The sequence below is a fragment of the Garra rufa genome, chromosome 6 (genome assembly GCF_049309525.1).
Source record: "Garra rufa chromosome 6, GarRuf1.0, whole genome shotgun sequence".
In the NCBI taxonomy this organism is placed as follows: Eukaryota; Metazoa; Chordata; class Actinopteri; order Cypriniformes; family Cyprinidae; genus Garra; species Garra rufa.
Window position 1 is genome coordinate 8,959,751 of NC_133366.1, and position 25,874 is coordinate 8,985,624.

At 35.9% G+C, this 25,874-nt stretch overlaps 1 protein-coding gene across 1 annotated transcript in view; it reads right to left on the minus strand.

Annotated features, from left to right (window-relative positions):
* Window positions 1-25,874, minus strand: part of inpp4b (inositol polyphosphate-4-phosphatase type II B) — a 115,032-nt gene that overhangs the window by 17,792 nt on the left and 71,366 nt on the right. Inside the window, exons 7-8 of the mRNA XM_073842549.1 lie at window positions 13,793-13,897; window positions 5,582-5,690 (exon numbers count right to left, since the gene is read on the minus strand). Coding sequence (XP_073698650.1) covers window positions 5,582-5,690; window positions 13,793-13,897 — 214 coding nt within the window. The remainder of the gene's footprint in view (window positions 1-5,581; window positions 5,691-13,792; window positions 13,898-25,874) is intronic.

The following is a 25,874-nucleotide window of genomic DNA, read 5'->3' on the forward strand; positions in this document are numbered from 1 at the left end:
CCACGGGGTGAAGGTTAGGCGACAGGCCGAGGTTACTTTGACCCGGAGAGTGCCGCGCTGCCACGCTCTCCTCGGGACTCGGCCACGAAGCCAGTGCTGAAGTGGTCTCATATGGAGCAGGCCAAGCGGTAAAACTGCCGTAGCTGCTGCCATATGCCCCAGGAGCCTCTGAAACTGTTTCAGTGGGACCACTTCTCTGCTCTTGAACGTATTCAAGCAGTTCAGCACCGACTGAGCCCGCTCTTGCGTGAGGCGAGCTGTTTGGCTGACCGAGTCCAGTTCCACACCAAGAAAAGAGATCCTCTGCATGGGGGAGAGTTTGCTCTTTTCCCAGTTGACCCGAAGGCCCAAGCGGGCGAGGTGTGCCAACACCAGGTCCCTGTGTTCGCATAACTGCTCTCGAGAGTGTGCTAGTATCAGCCAGTCGTCGAGGTAGTTGAGGATACGAACGCCCTGTTCCTTGAGGGGAACAAGGGCCGCCTCCGCGACTTTCGTGAAGACACGGGGGGAGAGGGACAGCCCGAAGGGCAGGACCTTGTACTGATATGCTCTGCCTTCGAACGCGAACCGCAGAAATGGTCTGTGGCGCGGAAGGATCGAGACATGAAAGTACGCGTCCTTCAGGTCGATCGCTGCGAACCAATCCTGGGGACGAACACATCTGAGGATGTGTTTTTGTGTGAGCATTTTGAAAGGTAGCTTGTGAAGAGCTCGATTCAAGATGCGCAGGTCCAGGATCGGTCGTAAACCACCGCTTTTCTTGGGTACTATGAAGTAGGGACTGTAAAACCCTGTCTTCATATCGGCTAGAGGGACCGGCTCTATTGCTTTCTTCGCCAGCAAGGTAGCAATCTCTGCCCGAAGGACAGGGGCATCTGCTACTTTCACTGTAGTGAAGTGGATGCCCCTGAACCGAGGCGGAAGCCGGGCGAACTGAATCGCGTAGCCGAGCCTGATGGTCCGGAGGAGCCAGCAAGACGGACTGGGAAGCCCTCTCCAGGCCCCCAGCCAACGTACAAGAGGGACCAACGGGACCACTGACGTACCCGCGGGGGGGCAGCGAAGTGGAACGCAGGGACCCCGCTCGGGCGTCTCTATGCCGGTCCGAAGCGGGGTCAGAGTGTCTGTGTGTGGTGTGTGCAAGACATTTACCTGCGTTCTGGCAGCTGGTGCGTGAGTAGTCCGTCTTACCGCACTCTCCAACCGCCCAGCGCCATTTGCTGGCGGGAGGGGAGAGTGGGTGAAGCCCGGGGCTAACCCGTGCAACACCCGCTGTCCCCTCTGGGGACCCAGAGATAGTAGAAACTGCTCTTTTATTGAAAATTTGGGTGTCACCGGCCGTGAGGCCGATGACGGGTTTCTTAAAAGAAACTTTTTTAAGGGAAACAAAAGATTCTCCGCCCGGCCCTCCTCCGGGGGAGGGAGTGGTGCGATCACCATCTCCCGAAGAGCAGCTTCCTCCATCTCTGGGTCGCCCGTCTCAGGGACGCTTGTTCTTGCGTTTCCCACTGGTCTTGGTGGGAGCCTGGACGGGCGGGGCGGCCGCCCTGGGACCGGCTCCACGGCGCCGCCGTGAAGGCTGCTGCGCAGGCTGCTGTGGAGCGGGGGCGGAGGCAGGGGGCCGCCCTCGGCGACGAGCAGACCGAGGTGCCGCCGGCGGCTGGGTGGAGGCAGCAGCGGGAGCACGCCGGGGCAAGATATGACTGATGGCCTCAGTCTGCTTCTGGGCGGCCGAAAACTGCTGGGCGAAGTTTTCGACCGCGTCGCCGAAGAGGCCGGTCTGGGACACGGGGGCATTCAGGAACCTGACCTTGTCTGCTTCCCTCATGTCGGCCAGACACAGCCAGAGATGGCGTTCCTGGACCACCATCGTGGACATCGCACGACCCAGAGACCGCGCCGTAACCTTCGTCGCTCGTAGCGCGAGGTCCGTAGCGATACGGAGTTCACGTAGAACTTCCGGGTCGTGACCACCCTCGTACAGGTCCTTCAGTGCCTGGGCCTGATGGACCTGTAACAACGCCATAGCGTGTAGGGCGGAGCCAGCAGCGCCACAAGCCGTGTAGGCACTGCCGATCAGAGCCGACGAGTGCCTACAGGCCCGGGAGGGGAGCAACGGGTTGCCCCGCCAAGTGGAAGCGGCGCCGGGACACAATTGCATCGCCACCGCACGCTCCACCGGCGGGACAGCCGCGTACCCCCGCGCTGGTCCGCCATCAAGGGTGGTGAGGGAGGACGTGCCACTGGAGCGGTTTCTGGCAGTAAAAGGTGCCGTCCACGTCCCAGTAAGCTCATCATGCACCTCCGGGAAGAAGGGCACTGGGGTGGGACGCTGAGAACCAGCGCGGGCCACCCCAAGATACCAGTCATCCAGCCGAGAGGGGTCGGGACGTGATGGAGGGTTCCATTCAAGCCCTACCCTCTCGGCGGCCCGGGAAAGCATAGCCATCATCTCGGGGTCGGTATCCGGCACCGCTGACCGCCCAGTGGACGGCAGCGATCCGGAATCGTCCTCCCCCGAGAAGTCTGGCTCACCCCCCGATGCAGCGATTGACATCCGGTCGTCAGGGGGAGCCCCAAAAGTAATGAGCGGTGCCTCACGAGGAAGACCCGAACACTCTTCTGGGAGCTCCAGATGGAACGGGCTGTCGGTGGAAGGAGGAACCCCCAGCGGATCATCCGCCGGGAAATTCCCCACCGTCACCGTCAGACCAGTCAGCCCTCTGCCAGAGGTAGAGTCCCCCCGGCGTTTGCCGGGGGGAACGGTAGATCTGGGCAGAGGAACTGGCACCCCGCCCCTTTGCAGGAAGCGGAGTCTGGTCCGCAGCTCCGTGATGGACATGCCGCCGCAATGACGGCATGACTCATCCACAAACGCCGCCTGAGCGTGCTCGATACCCAGACACGTCAGACAGCGATCGTGACCATCACCTGGCGCCAGGTAACGACCGCATCCAGAAACGCACGGGTGAAACGGCATTGTGTTTCAAACACCTCGTCTTTAAAAAGACGTTCACCCGTGATACTCTTTTAGAAACTGCTCAGTGCTGAAGCACACAGGGGAGATGGCCGCTGCGACACAGAAGGCAGGTAGTGCAATCCTTGACTGCGCGCTTTTTCCACCCACAGGAGACCACCACCGCTGACGCGCCGTACCGCCAACACCGCAGTGAAGAGTTCTTGTATGAAGAATGGCTCGTTGCGTCTCTCATGGAAAGATCGGCTCCGATGCGAAATGCTGTCTATGCATTGCACCTGCTGTGTATTTATGCTCACGCTGTGATCAGCGACAGCTGGATGCAATCATGCATGCCAATGTGCATTGGCTCGTTTAGTTTACACACGAAGAGGATTGGTATCTCTAAAGCGATATCCCAATTCGTCGGTCTCCGACGTGACGTCGTAGAGACCGACTGAGAGGGAACAACAAGACCACTGGTACTGCATATTCCACAAACAATTGGAAACCTATGCTAACAAATCAATTTGAAGCTAAACTTTGTTTATTATTCTTCATGATAGAACAATAATTGCGCATTCAGACTTGCAAAGTGGTTTTTAGCCCAAATTATGATATATGTCATGCAAGACTAGATAAAGGCAATGAATTGTAGCAACCAACTAGAACAGCAACACACACACACAGAATCAGCCAGAATGCTTTTGTAATCACCCAGTTACAATAAATTAAAACACCCTAGCCACTGCACATTAACACACACTAACAGACACTCGCAACCACCTAGCAGCACTCTACCAACCACAAAGAAACACCCAGTATGCCCTAGTAACGCCCTAGTAACCACCCAGAACAGTTAAGAAACCACCTAGAAACACCCTAGCAACCACCTAAACAAGCCTTATAATCCATGTAGCAACATGTTAACAGATAAATAAAAACACCCTAGCAACTGCACAGCAACACACACAAACACCCACAACCACCATATATAGTAACAATCTAGCAACCACCTATCAACACCCAACATGCCCTAGTACCAAGCTAACAACCACGCAGAAAATTGCATAATTCACATAGCAACACATGCACAACCACATAGCGACATGGTGAAAACCACTTAGAACATCTTTGCAACCACCTAGAAACACCCTAGCAACCAGCTACACCAGCCTTAGAATCAACATACCCACAAAGCACTTTTGCAACAACCTAGCAGCCACCTAGAATGCCTTAGAATCCGCTTAGCAACATGTTAACAAAAAATTAAAACACCCTAACAACACACAAATAAACACTCACAGCCACCTAGTAACACCCAGTATGCCCTAGCAACACCTTAGAAACCACCAACACCAGCCTTAGAATCCCCATAGCAACATGTTAACAATAAATTAAAACACTGTAGCCACTGCACAGCAACACACACAAATAAACACCTGCAACCACCATGTAACAATCTAGCAACCATCTGTTAGATTCAAGCAACCACCTACCAATACCCAGCATGCCCTAGTAACACTCTAGCAACCATATAGAAATTGTTACAATTCACATAGCAACACATTACTGCCCAATCGCAAAGAAACATACTAAAAACCACTTAGAACATCATAGCAACACCCTAGCAACCACCTACACTAGCCTTAGAATATGCATAGCAACATATTAACAACGTAACAGTTACACAAACACAAAGTTTTTAATGTATCTAAGTTTTATTCTCCTTTCTCCTCCAGAATGTGTTTGTTACTTCCTGTAAGTCTGTAATTGTGTAGTATACGGCTTTTAAGTTTCCTCTACAACAATAGTGCATGTTTGAACATTAAAGTCCCGGATAAACTGTAGACTTCATTCAACATCAATGCGGTAGAAAATCACAGCTCTATCGGGTTCATGGATCAGGGCTCCCGCTCGCTTTTCAACTGGAATCAAAGCTTGAGGAATCATGAAATAAAAATAAATCCTCCATCATTCATTGAAACCAACTGGATTTGACCGGATTAACTGATTGATCAATTTAAAGCGTCTTAATGAGGCAAACTATTTGAGCCTAAAGCAAAAACATTAACAACTTTAACTTCAGAAAGAAAAAATGCGCGGATGGATTAGAGTTCCGTTTCCGAATGATGCAACCTTCGTACAATTCCCTAGAAATACGTCTAAACGTGCTGCAGTTCAGACGGCTTATTTCTCTCCAGCAAAATAATCAATTTACATGTTCATTTGCCTCAGTGCAGGATATTGAGACTCACCGCCATCAATATGTAGTACATTTATAGCACTTTGGAGCTTGACAGCCTGTGGCCTCAAAATAATGTTCTTATAAATATATTTTTTTGTTTCACAGATGAAACGACATGGATGACAAGGATTAAATGAATTTATAATATCTCATTAAATGAAAAAACTCCTCTGTGGTATCCTGTTGACAAAATAATCTTGTATAAAATCAAAATGACATAAACGTCACTTTTTGCGAACGTCTCTACAGAAGGATGCTGGTAAGTGTCTGATGCACAAGCGGAGGCTTTTACGCTTTCATACAACTGTCAGAAAATCATTCTCCATCACTACAGCAAAGTAATCAGAAGAGACGCGTGTGAACACGCAGGGACTGACCTCTTCTTCTCGGATTCGTATTTGTTGAGTAGTTTCTGCAAGCCTCCGTTCTTGAAGCCTTGTGAATGGGCTGCCGGAGCTCCTACTGTGACCACATCATAGAAGGAATCTGCGGAGGAAACAACGGCAAACATCCTTCAACAGGCCTCACAAATCATGAACAAGCCCACAGCACACGGTTTGTGTCTATATTTTGTCTCGTTTTATGTGCTTCCTGTTGTTTTGTGAGTACATCCAAACAGCTTGTTCCACCTCCAGCTCTCTGAGGTATTGAAGAGGATTCAATGTGGAACGACATGCTGTTTAGACGTAAACATACACAATGTGTTTCAAGTATGGAAAGCACCTGCACAACTGACTTAATACTGAATATCTTGAGTGATAATGTAGAAAAGACAAAAAACTGTGAACTAGACAGTAGTATTGACTTAAAACTCATAAAAAAAACATGCATTTAACAGCCAAATCTATTACACAGTATTTACAGAATTTATACAGAACTTACAGTAAACAACAATAATATATGTAACCCTGGACCACAAAACAAGTCATGGGGTAATTTTTTTGAAATTGAGGTTTATACATAATCTGAAAGTTGAAACATAGCTGCAAGCAGCAAATACCGGGGTTCAAGCGCTTTAAGGCATTTATGCACATATGCAAAAAGACATTATATAGCAAGCCTTTTTTTGTAAACACAGATCATTTATCATAAAAATATGTTTTGTGATGTTAATGACTGTTGCAGCACCAGCTGTGGTCCGATTGCCTTAAAACTTTGCATGCTTGTGTAGAATAACCTGTTGCATGTGCTCAGCAGGTTTTGTGAAGTTTCTAAGTTCTAGGTAAATATGGACAGGCCCCTTTTCTAAACAACCCTGTTATAGCTTCCCAAAGAGTAAATAAATTTTTTTTTTTTTTGATAATTATTGGCCTAGAGAGTCCAAAGAATTGTACTGAAACTCTCTTTTTCCAGATTAAGCGAAAAAACCTAGGACTATTTCACAAAAGAAAGTACGTTTTTACATCTTCTCAGTCATTTAACAAACAATTTGATTGACAGCAGTGGTTCTAGAGGCAAAGTTGTCCGGAATGAAGAGGTCTATCGTGTGAAATGAATATTGTGCGTATGTGCCAAAAACTGTGCAACGTACAATCGTTTACGCTCTTAAAAAATGCAATATCGCCCCTCCAATGGCTGATTTCTTTCAAATTTTCCACAGACTTTTAGGCCAACCAAGTTTTGTTCCAGTCGGCTTCTGTTAACCTTGTCTAACAGGTGCTCAAACGTCGTCAGGCCAATGTTTTTTTGATATACTCAAATGTCCTTGAAGACACTATAGTAGCACTTCGGACCAAGACTGTGCTCAGTGATTTTCATGTTGATAGAAGAAATTGTTGCACAGTTATAGCAGTTTTTATGGTTTTTCCCTCTTATAGCACCACCAAGTGGCCAAGCTCCGCAATTTTTTTCCTGTGACCTCAGATTGAGCGCTTACATACGTGTTCTGAGTTTGGTGGAGGTATTTATTTCATGGCCCCGCCCCTTTTGAACGCTTTGGTGTGCTAAAAGTTCAACTTTTTTTTGAGAGTTTTTGATATTCATTCTCAAGAGGATCTATCTGCAGTGGTTTGAATCCGATTGGGCGAAAAACCTAAGACTAGTTTGCAAAAGTAGGTTTAAAAAAAAAAGTGAAATACCCCAAAATTTCCAACAACATAAGACACTTGAGCCTGAGACTGATGGTTTACTAGTTACTTTTGATTGCTGTAGTGGCCCCGTCAGGTCGATTGGGGCGAGCCTTGGTCACGTTGTAGATGGTGTGAGTATTAACATCTCTCCAAGTTTCAAGTCTCTACAACTTATGGTTTGGTCTGCACAATCAGTTTTTACATGGAGATTGCTGATCCGTGACTATTCTGACAATTTCAATAGAGTTTTAGTGCCACATGCTTGAACCCCTAATAAATAAGCTTTCCTTAGTTGTATGGGTTGCTAAGATAGGACAAAAAAATCTTGAGAAAATCACCTTTAAAGTTTCCCAAATTAAGTTAGCATTGCATATTACTCATCAAAAATTAAGTTTTGATATATTTATGGTAGGAAATGAACAAAATACCTTCATGGAACATTATCTTTACTTAATAACTAATGATTTTTGACATAAAAAAAAATCTATGATTTTGACCCATATAATGTATTGTTGGCTATTGCTACAAATATACCTGTGCTCCATGAATCTGTAACTGTATAAACGTGCCAATAACTCTATATTCCTTCTGGTGTATTTTTATAACCTATACAATTTGTGGTTGAAAAGCGTTGTGTTTGTTAACAAATTGTGTTTTGTGTCAAAACAGTTCATACAACAAACGAACATGCAGGTTTAATGAGATTCAATCAGATCTAGTAGTTTTGTTTCGAGGCTTAAAACTCTTTACTTTGTGTCCTATAGGCAATAGAAATGCTGGCTTAGACCCTTAACGTGCTGTGCTGGAGAATATTAATAAATATCACAACCTCCTGACATTTATCCCCCAATACACACAGAAAGAAAGTGGCGACAAAACGATTTACACATGATATTTGCAGTGGCTCTATGGATGTTTTATTTTTATACCCATTTTTACACCAATTGGGGCCCATTTTCATGATTTCACCTCCATTCCCAAGCTGCCCATGGAGGAAACCACCGAGAAATATCACGGCGGAGGTCACACGCTGCATTGGCAGTATTTCTGCAAGGTCAGCCAATCGGCTCCACGGGAAGTGAGTGCAACACATTAAATGGCAAATAATGATTCAGTCCCCTTCAAACACGCTGACCCCTGAACACCGGGATCATGACGCTGGCCGCCGCTACGTTCGCTTCGTTCCTCGGCTAATGACGACAAGGTTCTCATGCAATGACTACCATCCCGCCCTCGTGCTCTCACCGCTCCCTGGCCGCTTCCGGAGCATCTAATTGGCTGTTTCACAACAGTGTACCCACACGATGAATACAGTGGCATATATACGGGTCAGGATCATCCGTCACGCATGGCCCAATTTGGAGGCGATTTGTGCAGGTTCTTGCAGTCTCTATAAATGGAGGCACTGATCTGAGGGGCTCAGGCACCTGTGTCTCTCTGTGGAGGAGATGAACTGTTTGCAGAGGCTAAGAAATGTTTAAAGTTGGGCTGTCAAATTAATAAGGTAATTTAGTGCAAGTTACTCAGGTTGTTTCAAGCCTGTATACATTTTTAAGAAGAACAATCAATGCAAATTAAGAAGCTTTGTTTTTAAAGATGAAAATCATGAAAATATGACTTTATCCATGTTTAAGTGCTATTATCGAGGTCCCCTGTGCATCTACCAACCCAGAAAATGTGAAAAACTAGTTGTTGTAGTAAGCCTTTTTCTGCAAGCTTGCGAAAAAATGAGCCGCTCAGATTTTGCTCCCCCTGTGATGTAGAAAGGAGATCTTATTATTATATTACCTCCCCTCAAGGGCGTCGTAGTTGGGTGAAAAGGGGGACTAAATTACCAGGGCCCCAAGTGGGGGGAGGGCCCCTGAGGAGTGAAATTTTATTTTCATTTAAATATAATTTTGAGATCACAATAAATGTTGTTAACTAATGTAAATGCCTGGCGAGGACCCCCGTAAAGTAGTATAGCGATCTCGAACATCCACCCCCCCCCATTTTAGGGGGGCCCCTTAGCTGAGTCAGTGTACAGGGCCCAGAATTCCCAGCGACGTCCCTGCCTCCCCTTAATCTGCACGATATGACCCATGTGTTTTCGCGAGCAACAACAGCGTAACAGTTCTAACACCATGGCAAAAGCGTGTTAAGAGAGCAGTGGATTTCTTGATTAATTTACTGTACTGTATATTACGCTGCTTTTAGAGAGATCTAATATAAACATGCAATTTCTTACCTTGCCTTTACCTTATATAGGGTTTTCTGAGTGAAAAAAATCCGTAGCGCACGCTCAGAAAGCAGCTGTCACACGGTATGCGAGTGCAAAACTAAATTCTCTTTCACGTCTTATAGCGCATAAACTGTCAAATACACACAAGTTTATGTTAAAAACACACATGAGTTACAAAAACAGTGAGTTATGTGTGATGGTAAACAGCTGGGAATGAAATCATGCAGCGTAATATACAGTAAATAAATCTTTTGTCTACTCTGAGGCTAGGACTCTAAATAGTGTAAAATGTATAAAATATATAACAACCAACAATTAAGGCCCATTAAAGGGATGGTGCACCCAAAAATGAAAATTTTGTCATCATTCACTCACTTGTGTGAATATTAAAGAACAATCGATGCCAATAAATGTATTTGACAGTTTAAGCGCAATAAGACATGAAAGAGAACTTAGTTTAGTACTCACATTTCTGTGCTCGTGCTTCGGATGTGTGCACTCAGAAAACCCTATATCAGGACTTTAAACTATTATGGTTTAAAATGCATTATTTAGGTGCAATATACATTTTCATCAAAACTAAACAGATGGGTTTTTTTTAGTATCTGAGGTAGGAGCTGTAAAGGCACAGCTCTATTCTGGAAAAGGGGGCGGGGAGCAGCAACTAATTTGCATGCGCGAAACATTGTGTTTCTGCTTCCACTTGAAAATAAGCATTTTCAAAGAAATATAATACATGATCTGTGAGGTATTTTGAGTTGAAACTTCACAGACACATTCTGGGGATACCTGAGACTTATATTACCTCTTGTAAAGCAGGGCATAATAGGTCTCGGCTAAGAGCATAGGATATTCAAAGATAAATGTTAGACAGAGCTCACCATTTAAATGTGTGAATAGGTTTAGAAAGATTAGAAAACTCTTCCATATTTCATATTCTGACATGTTATGGGGCTTAAGAGCAGCTGTAAGTGGCTTGTCACCACTAGGCAAAAAAGAAAAACACAAACATTCATGGCATTTTGCTAGTAACAAGCAAAGCCGGTCTGAAAAGCGCTGTCCACTACTGTCACCTCGAGACTTGTAAACAAAAGCAGCTTCTAGGAAATAGTGTTTGGGCAGCGTGCTTATAGATGGAGCACCATTAACAACATGAACTCAGAGATGATTTCTGGCTTTTAAACTCTCATTCTGTCATTCAGCTTCTCTTTACCAGACTCTCTGTCATGATGAAAATGATGCAAGTTTTGTGAATTTCAAATGGTATTTTCTGTACATGGATATAATAAATTCAGCATTAGCGATCAATTGTTTCGTGTTTCTTTTTTCTTCTTCCCCAAATATAACATCTTATTGTAAAGTGTTACCAAATATTATATTATATATTACTAATTTATATACACTATTACTCAAAAGTTTGGGGCCTGTACTATTATTTGTTTGCTTGTTTTTAATAAGTGCTTGAATTCAATCTGACTTCAATGCAATTAAATTGATCAAAAGTGACAGTAAATTCTTTTACATGATTACAAAAAAGTCTATTTCAAATAAATTATATTCATAAAAGAATCCTAAAAGTGTTTTAAAATATTACAAATATTACAAAAACATCAAAATTATATTAAAAATTCTATACAAAAAGTAAATATTATCCAAAGGTTTATAAAAATATTAAGCATCACAACAGTTTTCAACACTGATAATAATAATAAAAATTTCTTAAGCAGCAAATCAGCATATTAGAATGATTTCTGAAGGATCATGTGACACTGAAGAAGACTGTAGTAATGATGCTGACAATACAGCTTTACATCACATAAATAAATTACATTCTAAAATATATTCAACTAGAAAACAGTTATTTTAAATTGTAATAATATTTCACAATTTTACTGTTTTTTACTGTATTTTTTGATCAATTAAATGCAGCTTTGGAGAGCAGAACATATTTCTTTCAAAAGCAATTAAAAAATTGCAGTTGATGTACATCACAGTTGCTGTGAACCCTGTTATTTTGACATGCATCTTGTCCAATCAGGACTGAGTGTCCTGCTGTGCTGTCACATCCTCATTTAGTCATCTCAGTGCACGTCTGCACCTGTCGACATCTCCCTGCTGACCCCTTACTCTGACTGCAGCGCCACCTGCCACCGGGACGCATGTGTGGAGCGGAGCATCAGAGGGCGGCTGGGCCAAGTGCACTTTGCTAATAGGGTGCTGTACTGATCTTTGATGCACTGCTCTCACACCACAATAAACAACCACACACATGCTACACAAAGAGGCTCAAAGAGAGATGCTGTGCAGAATCATACTTTAACTAGTGCTGGAGTTTATAGTGTGTTTATAGTGCATACCTGCATTTAACAATTCATATGATACACACACTGCAATATACAGTACTGTATGCAAATGTAGCCAAGAAAAACTCTTTGAAATGTTATCAGTGCTCTAAAAAAGTTTCAAACTCAATTGTCTTTTCAGGTGTGTCGTATCTAAGAAATAAGATAAACTAACAATAACAAAATCAAAATGAATACACAAATAAATAAATAATGCTGGCTTCAGTTTCATTAACTAAAGTAGTTTCAAAATGTATATTATTATATTATTTTCTGTACAGTCATTCCTATTAGTGTAATACACATTTTTTCCTGTTACAAAAAAACCTGATATATTTTTCATTTGAAAAACAAATACTACAAAGTAAATACTTTTACAATTTAAACAATAAACAAACAAGTAAATAAAAATGCATATACCATTTTTTGCAGTATATAACACTGCATACCATATTCCACAATGCAATGCTCTCATTTTGATCCTACATTACCAAAATGACAATAAAATTTATTAATATAAAACTTACATTTTATTACACATGATATTTTTATTTCTAAAAAAAATTGGCACATGACAATTGAATTGTATCATAAGTATTTTTCCAATCAAATGTATATTATACTATTTTTCTCTACTCTAATACACAAAAAGAAGTAATGAAATGTTATTTGTGTATTACTTTTTTGTATATTTTATTTGAAATAAATAGAACAAATACTATACAATTTAAACAATAAATAAATACTGCAGACCATATTCCACAATGCAGTGGTCTCAATTTGATCCTACATTACCAGTGATGTATAAATCGAAAATAAACTAATATTTTACAAATAGAAATTAAATAAATAATAATAATAAAATGTATTAATATAAAACTCATATTAAATAAATAAACTAAATTGCTAATATTTTTATTTCGAAGATAATTAAGTTCACTAGTTCATTAAAAATGAAAATTGCATTTTTCAAAATTGTATCATAAAGTATATTTTAAATCAAAATGTATATTAAATGATTTTTCTACAGTCAATCTAATTATTGTAATACACAATAAAAAATGTAGTATTAAAATGTTTTTTAGTTTTTTAATTATTTTAATTAAAAATGCATTTATTTAAAATAAACAGAACAAATACTATACAATTTAAACAATAAATAAATAAATACTGAAGTAATTAGTTCATTAGAAATGATCAAATCACATATCAAAGTATTAAAAAAATATATTTTTTTCTCTACAGTCAAATTATTATAATACATATGTACATAAAGTAATACAATGTAATAATAAAATGTTTTTGTGTGTTTTTGCTTATTTTGATTTAAAATGCATAATTTAAAGTGACATGTAAACAAATATTTACAAATTTAAGTTATAAAAATTATATTAATAAAATATAGTAATATAAAACATGATTGATTAAATAAATAAAATTACTAATATTCATATTTCTATAATAATTATAGGAAGTTTATTGGAAACTATCAAATCATATCAAAGTATATAAAAAATTATATATATAATTTTATATCAATAATTTTTCTATATTCAATCAAATCATTATAATACACATTTTTAAAAATAATGTAATAATATTTTTTGTTATTTTTACTTATTTTAATTTAAAATGTTTTTATTTAAATAGAACAAATACTACATATATTAAATTTAAACAATAAATAAATAAATACTGTAGATACTTTATCCAACAGTGCATTGCTCCAGAATTTATATGAAAAATAAATATAATTATTTTATAAATATATAAATATTGTCCGAAATATAAACTAATTATATTAAATACATTAATATAAATCCTAATGTAATTAAAATAAATATAATTAAGTATAGTTTAAAATTTAGCTTTTTTTTTTTTTTCAGTACACAAATATTAAATACCAAATCGGGCCAGAGAAAGTAAACAGAGGGAATAAGGAGGCATGAGACGCACCTGCTTTCCTTGGACACGTCACCCGCATCCTCTGAGTGTGCAGGTTGATGGGAATGAACTCCAGATATTTCTGGCCTTTGCTGCAGCTGGGCTTGAACAACGGGCCTGAGAAAGATCACCAAAAGCCAAGCGTTTATATATAATCTGCTTTAGTCCTCGTTCAAGAACAGTACAAACACACAAACAGACAGAAGAGCGCAAACAAACAGCGGGGGCTCTGCCATCTGCTTCTATTGAATTACAGCCTCATGCAAATACAGCCCTTTACTATTACTCTGACTCGTATGCGTTGCTCACAGTGCATTACAGCGGCACGTTTGAATGCGTTCGAGTACAAAGCTAGGACTTGATCAAATGAATACCACGCTGGCCTGATTAAATTAATAAAAAGAAGGCAATTAAACAGCGATTGAAGGTGAGAGGCAAAACAAAGAGCTCGAGTAGAAGGCCTTTCATTCAAACGTGTGAAGGTAACGTCTTTCATACGGGGCTAATAAAGGATAAAAGAAATCGTGGATGACCTTGAGTGACTCGAGCTGTAGTAATGACCGCATACAAACAGCGCGATCTGATTACAGATCAGTCTGTTACAAATATCACACTCCCAAATACCAGCTCATTTATTCTTCAATCCACTAAGCACAGGGTTTTGCTCAAATTAAGCAGCACCTGCCTTGTACAAAAACAGCCCAATTAAAATCCTCTGAAACGGATACTGTAAGCCCCTACGGTGAAGCAAATATCGCCCGGCACCACACGGCAGGCTTTTGATCGCTTCGGTGTAATATATGCAAATATAGCCAACAAAGACGCTTTGAAACGTTATCAGCGCTCTTAAGAACTTACAAAACCAACTAATTATCTGACCGTTTGTGTTAGAAGAAAATTATAGAAATAAACGAACAATAAATAAATAAATAAATGACACGCTATGATAAAACTGGGTTTTATCATAGCTACCAAAATAAACTGTGCATTTTGGATGTTTTTGTAAATGATAATTGAGTATAATTCCCCTTAAATTTTTTATAATATTATTCTTATACTCAATGGACATTTCTCAATCACTAACAGTAAATAAACTGATAGATAAATAAATAAAACCAAACAAAACAAAAACATAAATACATAAATAAAAGTAAAAATTTATAATTTTATATTTTTATTCTCAATGGTCATTCTCAGTCACCAACAATAAATAAATAAATACAAATTAGAGCCCGACTGATTTTTCGGCAGGCCGATATTATCGGCCGATATTAGGCATTTTCCAAACTATCGGTATCGGCATTTATCATGGCCGATAAATGAATGTTTCAAAAATAAAATAAAAACGGACGAAACACCCTTCAACCATGTCATGAGTGTTGGCGTTGTATAGTTTGTCCACCAGAGGGCACTCTACACCACACCACACATCCTGCAACCTGCTGATCCAGCCAGAGTCAAGCGGAGAGAGCCAGTTATCCACGAGTGAGATCATCGGTGAAGTGTGTTCATGGTAGGGTTGGGGATCGAAAATCGATTCCGATTCTGGAATTGGATACTTAAGATAAAGAATCGGATACTTTTTATAAAATTCAAATCTCGATTCCTCTCATCAACTCCTGGGTGCAATTTTTCATCTAGTGATCTGCCAGGACCTTGTGTGGTAATGTACAAGATGGATCGCGCGAAGTGCTCAAAAGTGTGGCTACGCTTTGTAAAAACCGAAGACAAAGCTATCGCTGCACGCAAACTTCATCTTAGAGATCTGCAAGGGACGGATGTTTTAGTCCTGCGCCCGCCCGCTCCAAAAAGAATATATGTTTTTTCATCCCGCAAAAGCCCACATAAAAGTAACTTATACCCCCGCGGGAAGACAGGTATCTACTTCATCTCTTGGCTGCATGAAACAAACCCTCCCATTAATGTAAAGGCAAAGATGATCAGAGTAATAGTAACGAACTCTATCAGTGGAAGCTAATGCCACTATCAGTGGAAGACCGCTAACGTTAACATTAATGAGCTTGGAAACCACAACGAACTTATTCTGCCTAAATAAAGTAATGATTACTGTATTTATAACTAGCATATCTCTAGTTACAGTCCCTGGATTGTAAAATGTAAGTTAGATTTGCGAGGAGTGAACATTTAAACATAGAGAAAAAGTATCAAACGTAGCTTGTGCATTTTCTTTTCCACGTGTGTGAAATCCAATGACGCCAAGTGTGCGTTGCAGACTGTCGTTCAGCCGCAGCATTAACGAGTCACATAATGGATTTAGATCGCTAAATAGTAGGTTTTAGAAGGCAGGCAGCAACTGATGATTGAAAATGGTTTGATGTAGCTTGGTGGAAAGAATTTAAAAAGTGCAGGTAAAGGGATAAGCAAGCTGACATTGTAATTATAAGGTAGCTTATTTGTATACATTTTATTTATCAGAACTTTAATATATTTTGATGTTCCTCTGTTCCGTTGTGACAATAATATTTTAGTGAATACTCATAAATAACTACAAATAACTATTCTTGTACTAAAACCTGCCTCTGCTGGACTGGAGCTATTGAGGATTGACTGTTTCAGTACACTACCTCATATACTGTTAGCAATTTATATTCTGCTGTTGTTGTTATTAATCAGAACTTAACCGAATTTTTCTCCAATCCTATTCAAAGTTATATTTATGAAGCTTACCAAGTCTTTTAAAACTGGTAACTTTGATTTGGTTGTTGTTGTTTTTGTGTTTTTGTTCAAAGGACTTTACGTTTCATATCTTAAGTTTGTATTTTTATACATTTTATTCATCAGAACTTTAATATATTTTGATGTTCCTCTGTTCTGTTGTGACAATAAAAGAAACAAGTTTCTTTTTAAAATGCATTATCATATTATGTTAGTTAAAACTCATAAATAACTAATGTTAGGGAAATCTGTTAATGTTTTGTTGCACGTTTCTGAAATAAAAAATAAATAAATAAAAAATACCGGCCGATATATCGGAATATCGGATTTTAAAACCAACAAATATTTGTATCAGTATCGGCCTTCAAAATCCTTTATTATATTATTATTCTCAATTTTTATTCTCAGTCACTAAATGAATAGATCAATACATAAATAAGTAAAACTATATTTTATTATATTATTATTTTCATTCTACAATAAATAAATAAATAAACCTTAATATTATTATATTATTCTTCTCAATGGACATTCTCAGTCACTTACAAAACAAATAAATAAATAAATAAACCTTTATATTATTGTATTATTTTTCTCAATGGTCATTCTCAGTCACTAACAAATAAATCAATAAAATGTTGTTTTATTATAAAATGTATAAAATGAATAAATTAATGAATAAATGAGTCAAACTGTATTTTATTATATTATTATTTTCAATGATCATTCTACAATAAATAAACCTTAATATTATTATATTATTCTTCTCAATGGACATTCTCAGCCACTTAGAATAAAAAATAAAATAAAATAAACCTTAATATTATTGTATTATTTTTCTTAATGGTCATTGTCAGTCACTAATAAATAATAAATAAATATAAAACCTAAATTTTATTATATTCTTCTTCTCAATGGTCATTCTCAGTCACTAACAATAAATAAATAAACAAAACATATTTATATTATTCTTCTTATTTTCAGTTACTTACAACAAATAACTAAAAAAAAAAAAATAAACTTTGTATTATATTATTATTATTTTCAAAGATCATTCTCATTAACAATAAATAAATAAATGAAAATAAAAATTTATATTATTGTAATATTCTCAATGGTAATTTTCAGTTACTAAAAATAAATAAACAAATTAATTAAATGTAATATTATTATATTATAATAAATAATAAATGAATAAGTAAAACTGTATGTTATTATATTATTATTTTCAATGGTCATTCTCAGTCACTTACAATAAATAAATAAATAACATTTTGTATTATTATATTATTATTCTCAATGGTCATTCTCAGTCACTAACACTAAATAAATAAATACATTAATAAATAAATAAATAAATAAATAAAAAACCTTAATATTATTATATTATTCTTCTCAATGGTCATTCTCAGTCACTAACAATAAATAAATAAATACATTAATAAATAAATAAATAAATAAATAAATAAATAAATAAATAAATAACCTTAATATTATTATATTATTATTCTCAATGGTCATTCTCAGTCACTAACACTAAATAAATAAATAAATAAATAACCTTAATATTATTATATTATTCTTCTCAACGGTCATTCTCAGTCACTAACAATAAATAAATAAATAAATAAATAAATAAACTCAATATTATTATATTATTCTTCTCAACGGTCATTCTCAGTCACTAACACTAAATAAATAAATAAATAAATAAATAAATAGATAAATAAGCTTTGTATTATTATATTATTCTTCCTCTCAGTGGTCAATCTCAGTACCTAACAATAAATAAATAAATAAACTTTTTATTGTTATATTATTATTATTCTGAATAGTAATTCTCAGTCACTACAATAAATAAATAAATAAATATATTATTAAATAAACCTTAATATTACTATATCCTTCTTCTCAATGGTCATTCTCAGTCACTTACAACAAATAAAGAATATATTTAATAATATAATAATAATAATATATTCAATAAATACTTTTAAATTCATATTTTCAATGGTGATTGGCATTACTATATTACAGCATTTTTCCTGTATTACAAAATACTGAAAATCTTATTACTTGAAATAAGTACTACAAATACTACTTTGTATAAACACTTTACAAACAAATATTTGGGGAATATTAACATTAATATTGTCATTTTGTCATAATGTCCCAATGCAAAAAACAAAAACAAACTGTGATGGTTTTAAAATACGCCTTATTTTGATGATAGGCTTCATTTATATATATACAATCAGCCTGCCAATGCCTGCACAAAATGCCTTTCTATTTACAACCAAACACACTGAGGAAGGGAAAAGTAAAGAAATAAATAGCTGCATCCAAACTGAACACGTGACCTTTGCCCAAAGATTTTATCATCGCTGTACGTTTGACCCTTGTTAAGCTGAAAATGTGCATGCTGAAACATTTAACAAGGCATAAATTCACTACACCTCCACAGCATCATGGCGGTGGGTAGAAATGGCACTCAGGGGCACAGAAAAACAGCAGTTTAAAAAAAAATGGCACAAACTTGAATTAGGCTGCTTTATATATTTAGTTAGATTTGGTGTATATTTTATTAAATAAAATCATTTGACAGGTATATAATTATTTAAAAGATACTACAATTTGAATTGTCAGAAATATGTCAGATGTGGAAGTAAAATGTATCGCAAACTGTTTAACTTTGTACATAAATAAATCTGTACTATATATATATATATATATAAATGGAGTGAATTACCTGGGTAAGTACTGCTCTTGTTTCTTTTTTTCTAAATAAATAAATAAACAAATAAATAAATAGGATCTGGGTAAGTACTGCTCTAATTCCTAAAAAATAAATAAATAAATAAAATAAAATATTAAAAATCAGAGATTGTCAGACTGTGGAAGTAAAATACAGAGCAAACATGTACAAAAAGGATCTGTGTAAGTACTGCTCTGATTCCTAAAAATTTAATAAAATAAAATAAAATAAAATAAAATAAAATAAAATAAAATAAAATAAAATAAAATAAAATAAAATAAAATAAAATAAAATAAAATAAAATAAAATAAAATAAAATAAAATAAAATAAAATAAAATCAGAGATATGTCAGACTGTGGAAGTGAAGTACATAGCAAATTATACAAACTGTACAAAAAGAAAAAAATAGGATCTGGGTAAGTACTGCTCTAATTTAAAAAATAAAATAAAAATCAGAGATAGTCAGACTGTGGAAGTTAAATACATAGCACATTTTTATTATTTATTATTTTATTGTTTATTTATTTTGTCATTGTACAAGTATATACAAAAAACTTTCTTATTTCTCCCAGTACAAAGTGACACGTGCACACATACAAACAGTGCAATACATGAAACATGTATGACAAATATTGCCATAAATATATTCAAAATGACAAATAAAGTGCAATGAGGCAAAAAAATAAATAAAAAATAAAAAAAATTACATATTCAAGTTCAGTTCTTTGAATATGTAATTTCTTTTCTTTCTTTTTTTTGTGCAAACCGTAGAATAACTGTTTAATGCAATCACCCTAAATAGGATCTGGGTGAGTACTGCTCTTATTTCTAAAAATAAAATAAAATAAAATAAAATAAAATAAAATAAAATAAAATAAAATAAAATAAAATAAAAAATCTGAGATATGTCAGACTGTGAAAGTTAAATACAAAGCAAACTGCATTTCATGTTGCATATAAATAAATCTGTACAAAAAAAAAAAAAATCTTATGAACCGAATTAGAGTGTTTTATGCATTTTTTGTTGTTGTTGTAAATTGTAATAATAAATTAATGCAACCACCATAATTAGGATCTGGGTAAGTGCTCTGATTCCTAAATATTTTAATTATAATAAAAATAGAATAAAGTAAAATAAAATAAAACAGTTATATATTTAAAAGTCTGAAAGTCATACTGTAAAAGTTAAAATCATTGCAAACTGTGTTTTATGTTGATTTCAACAACTTTACATTAAGAATAGGTTGTAGCTTGGAAAACTGCAGTTTCAAAGCAACTCGCCTCATGCAAAACAAAATGACTTTTATCAGGGCACTCATACAGTAAGTTTGGAGTCGTAATCTCTTGTGTATGTGCATCATTTAACACTTAGGAATGAAAAGCACTCCTGACTCTCTGCATGTTTAAACGTCTCTCATGCTGAGCTCTTCCATACAGTTTAGTGTTCGTTTGCACGAGTGCCCCGTGTGTCAGCGCTATCAGTCAGACAGATGTGCTCTCTCCTGGGACACGGCCTAATGGAGGCGGGCCAGCCAGGCGTGCTGGAGGAATTAGCCCCATCACAAACACCATCTGTCCAGGGAAACCCCAGCACAACTGACCACCCGTCCATCCACTTGTTGCAGAAGTGGACACTACGATTAAAACCTATTCTATTAGTAATTTAATTTAATTTAATTTAATTTAATTTAATTTAATTTAATTTAATTTAATTTAATTTAATCGCCTTAAATCCAAATACGTACTTTGAAATAAGCTTTAATTCCTAAAATAAAATAAAATAATTTGACAGGTACATAATTTTTAAAAAGATACAATTGCTACAATTCAAAATGTCAGAAATATGTCAAATGTGTAAGTAAAATTCTTAATATTTAATTTAATTTAATTTAATTTAATAATGCAATCACCTAAAAAAATAAATAAAATAAAATAATAAAATAAAATAAAATAAATAATCATTTGACAGGTACATCATTTTTTAAAAGATACTACAATTTAAAATTTCATATATATATATATATATATATATATATATATATATATATATATATATATATATATATACATATATTTTTTTTACATAATTTAATTTAAGGCAATCACCTAAAAAAATAAATAAAATGAAATAAAAATGAAATAAAAATAAAATATAAATATTTATTTTATAAAAAATAAAATAAAATATGCACACACCCACAATTTAATTTAATTTAATTTAATTTAATTTAATTTAATTTAATTTAATTTAATTTAATTTAATTTAATTTAATTTAATTTAATTTAATTTAATTTAATTTTTGTCAGGTCAAAAGCAAGTCTAGGAGGACAAAGTAAAAATAAAATAAAATAAAATAAAATAAAATCATTTGACAGTTACATAATTTTTAAAAAGATACAATTTAAAATGTCAGAAATATGTCAGATGCGAAAGTAAAATACATCGCAAACTGTGTTTAATTTTGTGCATAAATTAAAACCAAACAAAAAAATATAAAAATAAAATAAAAATAAAATATAAATATTTATTTTATAAAAAATAAAATTAAATGTGCACACACCCACAATTTAATTTAATTTAATTTAATTTAGGTCAAAAGCAATAGGAGGACGAAGTCTGTATGCACAGACTTGAAATAAAGTGAAATTTATTCAGTGCAACACCTCCGCATAATAAAAAATAGCATTAATAAACATACTAAGTAAACACTTTATTGATTTGTGCGGATGCAGCATATGGCAGCCAGCTGAATAACAGCCGAACACCTAGAAATATCCTGCGGTGAGAGTCTACAAGCTTTCAAAATAATCTGTCACACTGCAGGACTAAGGCAAAAAGTGATTAAAAGTAGTGAAAATTAACAGAATCTACAAACTACCTTGAGAAAATACAAAGATTTACGTCCATTTGTCAGCTATACACAAACACAAACGCACTTTGTCTCTTTTCCATAAGAAAGCCAGCAGTCTCATTATTTGCATTCTTCTCTGACTGTTTTTCCCCTTCATAAGATCTCCTCGTCGGCTACAGAAGCGCATAATGATGAGAGTTCAATGCGATCACGTCTCCAGTCAGAGACGAGTGTACTTGAGCAGGAGCGTCAGGCACGTTTCCCTGCTTCCATTAAATGTCCTTCTCAGAAATACTGAGAAAAAAAGTCCCAGGACTACCACAGAGCCTCGAAAGCACAAGCAGAATGGTGATATGTGCTAAACACACAGCTAGCTATTGGCACAGAAGCCTCTGACTGATTCAGCCTCGCTGTAGGTCTCTTGCGCCAAGCGTTTTCAGGGTTTTCCTCCCGTCAAACAGGCACCAAAGTCCCTGGGAGTAGGTTGTGGCGTCTGCGGACTGTGGTTCGCACAGCGCAGACTGTCTGTGGTTTTTGCGACGGTTCTGGGAAACAAATCAGCGCCTGTGGCTTAATAAACTGTTTGAGGCAGCTATATAGCCGACGAAGAACAAACAGTGTTGCTGAAAATGCAATTTCTGTCAATTTACTCTCCCTGATGTTGTTACACAACACTTTCGAGTTACTTTCTGCCATGCCACACACACACAGGAGATGTGCAGCAGAATCTCCAAACACAAAAGGATACAGTGTCAAGGGGCAATTGAAACACCATAAAAAGTATCAAAACTTTCCAGGTGACTTTTGCCATATTTTCTGAAATTATATGACAGCTTTGAGTGAAAAAAGATTGAAATATAGTTTCAGACAGAAAATTTCACCTTCTTTAAGCATAAAAAATATCAAATCTACTACATAATTTAAAAATGCACATATATATATATATATATATATATATATATATATATATATATATATATATATAATCTTTATATTAAATATAATATTTTGTTGAATTTTAAATGTCTTTACTGTCACTTTTGAACAATTAAATGCATATATAAAAGCATTTATTTAAAAACAACAACAACAACAACAACAACAAAAACTAAAAACGTATGATCATCAGTGAATATATACAATTTCATATGGTACTTTATGGTGGTTTTATGTTTATTCATATATATTTTTAACCATTTTTTTCATTCAAAAAATTGTCTCTTTTGTGGTCCACAGAAATACAAAACAGCATTTATTGAAAATAGAAATAATTTGTAAAATTTTAAGTGTTCTTATTGTCACTTTTAAAAAAGTACATGCAACTTTGAGGAATAAAAGCTTTTATTTTCCAAAAAAAAAAACATTTGAAAAACATTTGAACATCAGTGAATATTTACAGTTTCATATGATATTTTACGGTGTTTTTTGTTTTATTATTATTATTATTATTATTATTAATATATATATATATATTTAACATATATTTAAAAATTTGAAAAAAATATCTTTTGTTATCCACAGAAATAAAAAACAGCATTTATTTAAAGAAATTATAGAAATTGTTTGTAACATTTTAAATGTCTTTACGGTCACGTTTGATCAGTTTAATGCATCCTTGAGAATTAAAAGCATTTACTTTTCAAAAACAAACAAAAAAAACCTCTGAAAAACCTTTGAACAGCAGTGAATATACAGTATACAATTTCATATTATATTTTATGGTGGTTTTATGTTTATTAATATTATAAACAGAATTTAAAAAGTCAAAAAATGTTCTCTTTTGTGATCCACAGAAGAATAAAAACAAGCTTGCAGTAACATGTGGGTAAGTAAACGCTGAAGAACGCTAAAGAAAACTCCTGTAAAGAAAAGTCCAGGAAGCTTCCTCACTTGTTTTAATTACCCTTAACTTATTCTGTGACTCACTGGAGTCTTTGCTTGGATTTGTCTTCCTTTGCTCTCTGTGACGGGGCATGTGAGTCTGTGGGTTTCTCCACCCCGGGCCACACAATCCCGCTGGAGGACTGACAAACAACAGGATTAGCTCCCAGTGCCTCTAATTCCACCGGCTGCAAACAATGCTAACACAAAATGATTAATTCATTAGTTAACACACTCTGAAGTACCCCGAGTCAGCCTTGTCTAATTAAAAATGAATTAAACGAAAGGGGGAAAAAAAACACAACAGAGCTTGTTTTTTTTTTTGTTTTTTTTAGACCAGAGCCAAACGACTGCAATACCTGCCCTGGGGTGAAGGGGGCGGCGGGAGGACGGATCTGCCCTTTTCAGAAACGACAGCTGAAACCAAACACTCTCTCGAGCCACAAGTTGCCAACCTTGTGATAACATTAGATATCAATAATTAATACTCTGCAGTGGCACTGCAGTGAGTGGATTATGACAACATCCCACAGGACAGGAGAACATACACAGACACGGCGGGCAGAACGAGTCCAACAATCAGCTAGTCCATTATCACCACAGACTAGTTTGTCTAGCATATTTTACAGGTTCGTTTTTTTAAGCTTTAATATTTTAGTGTAATTTTTAAAGTAAAACGAATCAGGGGATGCTGAGGTTTTAGCATGCTTACTTGACTGTCAGCATTGCAAAACTCTCGAAATGTGTATTCTTATGCTAGTCTACACAGACTCAGTTGAAGTCAAAAGTTTACATATCTGCAAAATGTTAAATATTTCACTAAAATAAGAGGGATCATACAAAATGCATGTTATTTTTTATTTAGTACTGACCTGAATAAGATATTTCACATAAAAGACATTTACATATAATCCACAAGAGAAAATAATAGTTGAATTTATAAAAATGCCCCCGTTCAAAAGTTTACATACACTTGATTCTTAATACGCCTTATTCAGCCAGCCGCCATTTTGAATCGAAAACGAGGCTGAGAGGGATAGCAGTCCAGCAGCGCCCACTGTGGCGTATTGTTGCGTCCCGGGATGTAGATTGTTTAGTCATAAAAATAAAGAGAAAATATCATTTCACTAACTTCCACAGGACAAAGAACTTCAGAAAATGTGTATTATTAAAGTTCGACGGGACATAGAACCTAACTTTCAGGTAATATTGCATTTATTTAAGAAAATGACTGTGGAAACTAGCCGGTTGGCTAATTGCTAATTTATAATGTGAGCATGTTTATCTTTCTTTAAACGTTTACGCAGAGCTAAAATGTTATGTTTTACTACAACAACTAAACTAAATATCTCCATTTTGTATAGATTACAAAGAACACAACAGTGTGCTCAACGTTTTACTCGGGATTGTTTTTCAAAAACACTGACTGGAATTAGGAAGCTTAAGGAGGGTTCAGCTCCGTCTGTGTTTACCTGGACTCAAAAGCCTCACGAAAGGAAAACCTTGCGATCGTAAGTGAAAAAGATATTATTTTTAAATGATGTTTTAAAGATTAACATGCTTAATAGTTTGTGTTAAGAGCCTGCAGTTAGATCGTAAGCCTCTTTCAGACAACATGTGAAGTCATACAAAAAACAGTAGGTTTAAACAGAAAGTTTATTTTTATGCAAAGCGATCAAAAGATAACATTTATTTATTAGCTTGCCGTGTAGTGTTTGAGGTAAACCACTTTTAAAATCGCAAAATGATATTCAGAACATTATTTTTTGTCTCTGTTTTGCTTTAGACAAGGAAAATGTCATGTTTATCGTAATTTCATAATAAAGGTCGGGAAGACGCTTATGACCTAGCTGCAGGCTCTTAACACAAACCATTAAGCATTTTAATCTATAAAACATCATTTGAAAAACTCTGTGTAAGCGTTTAAAG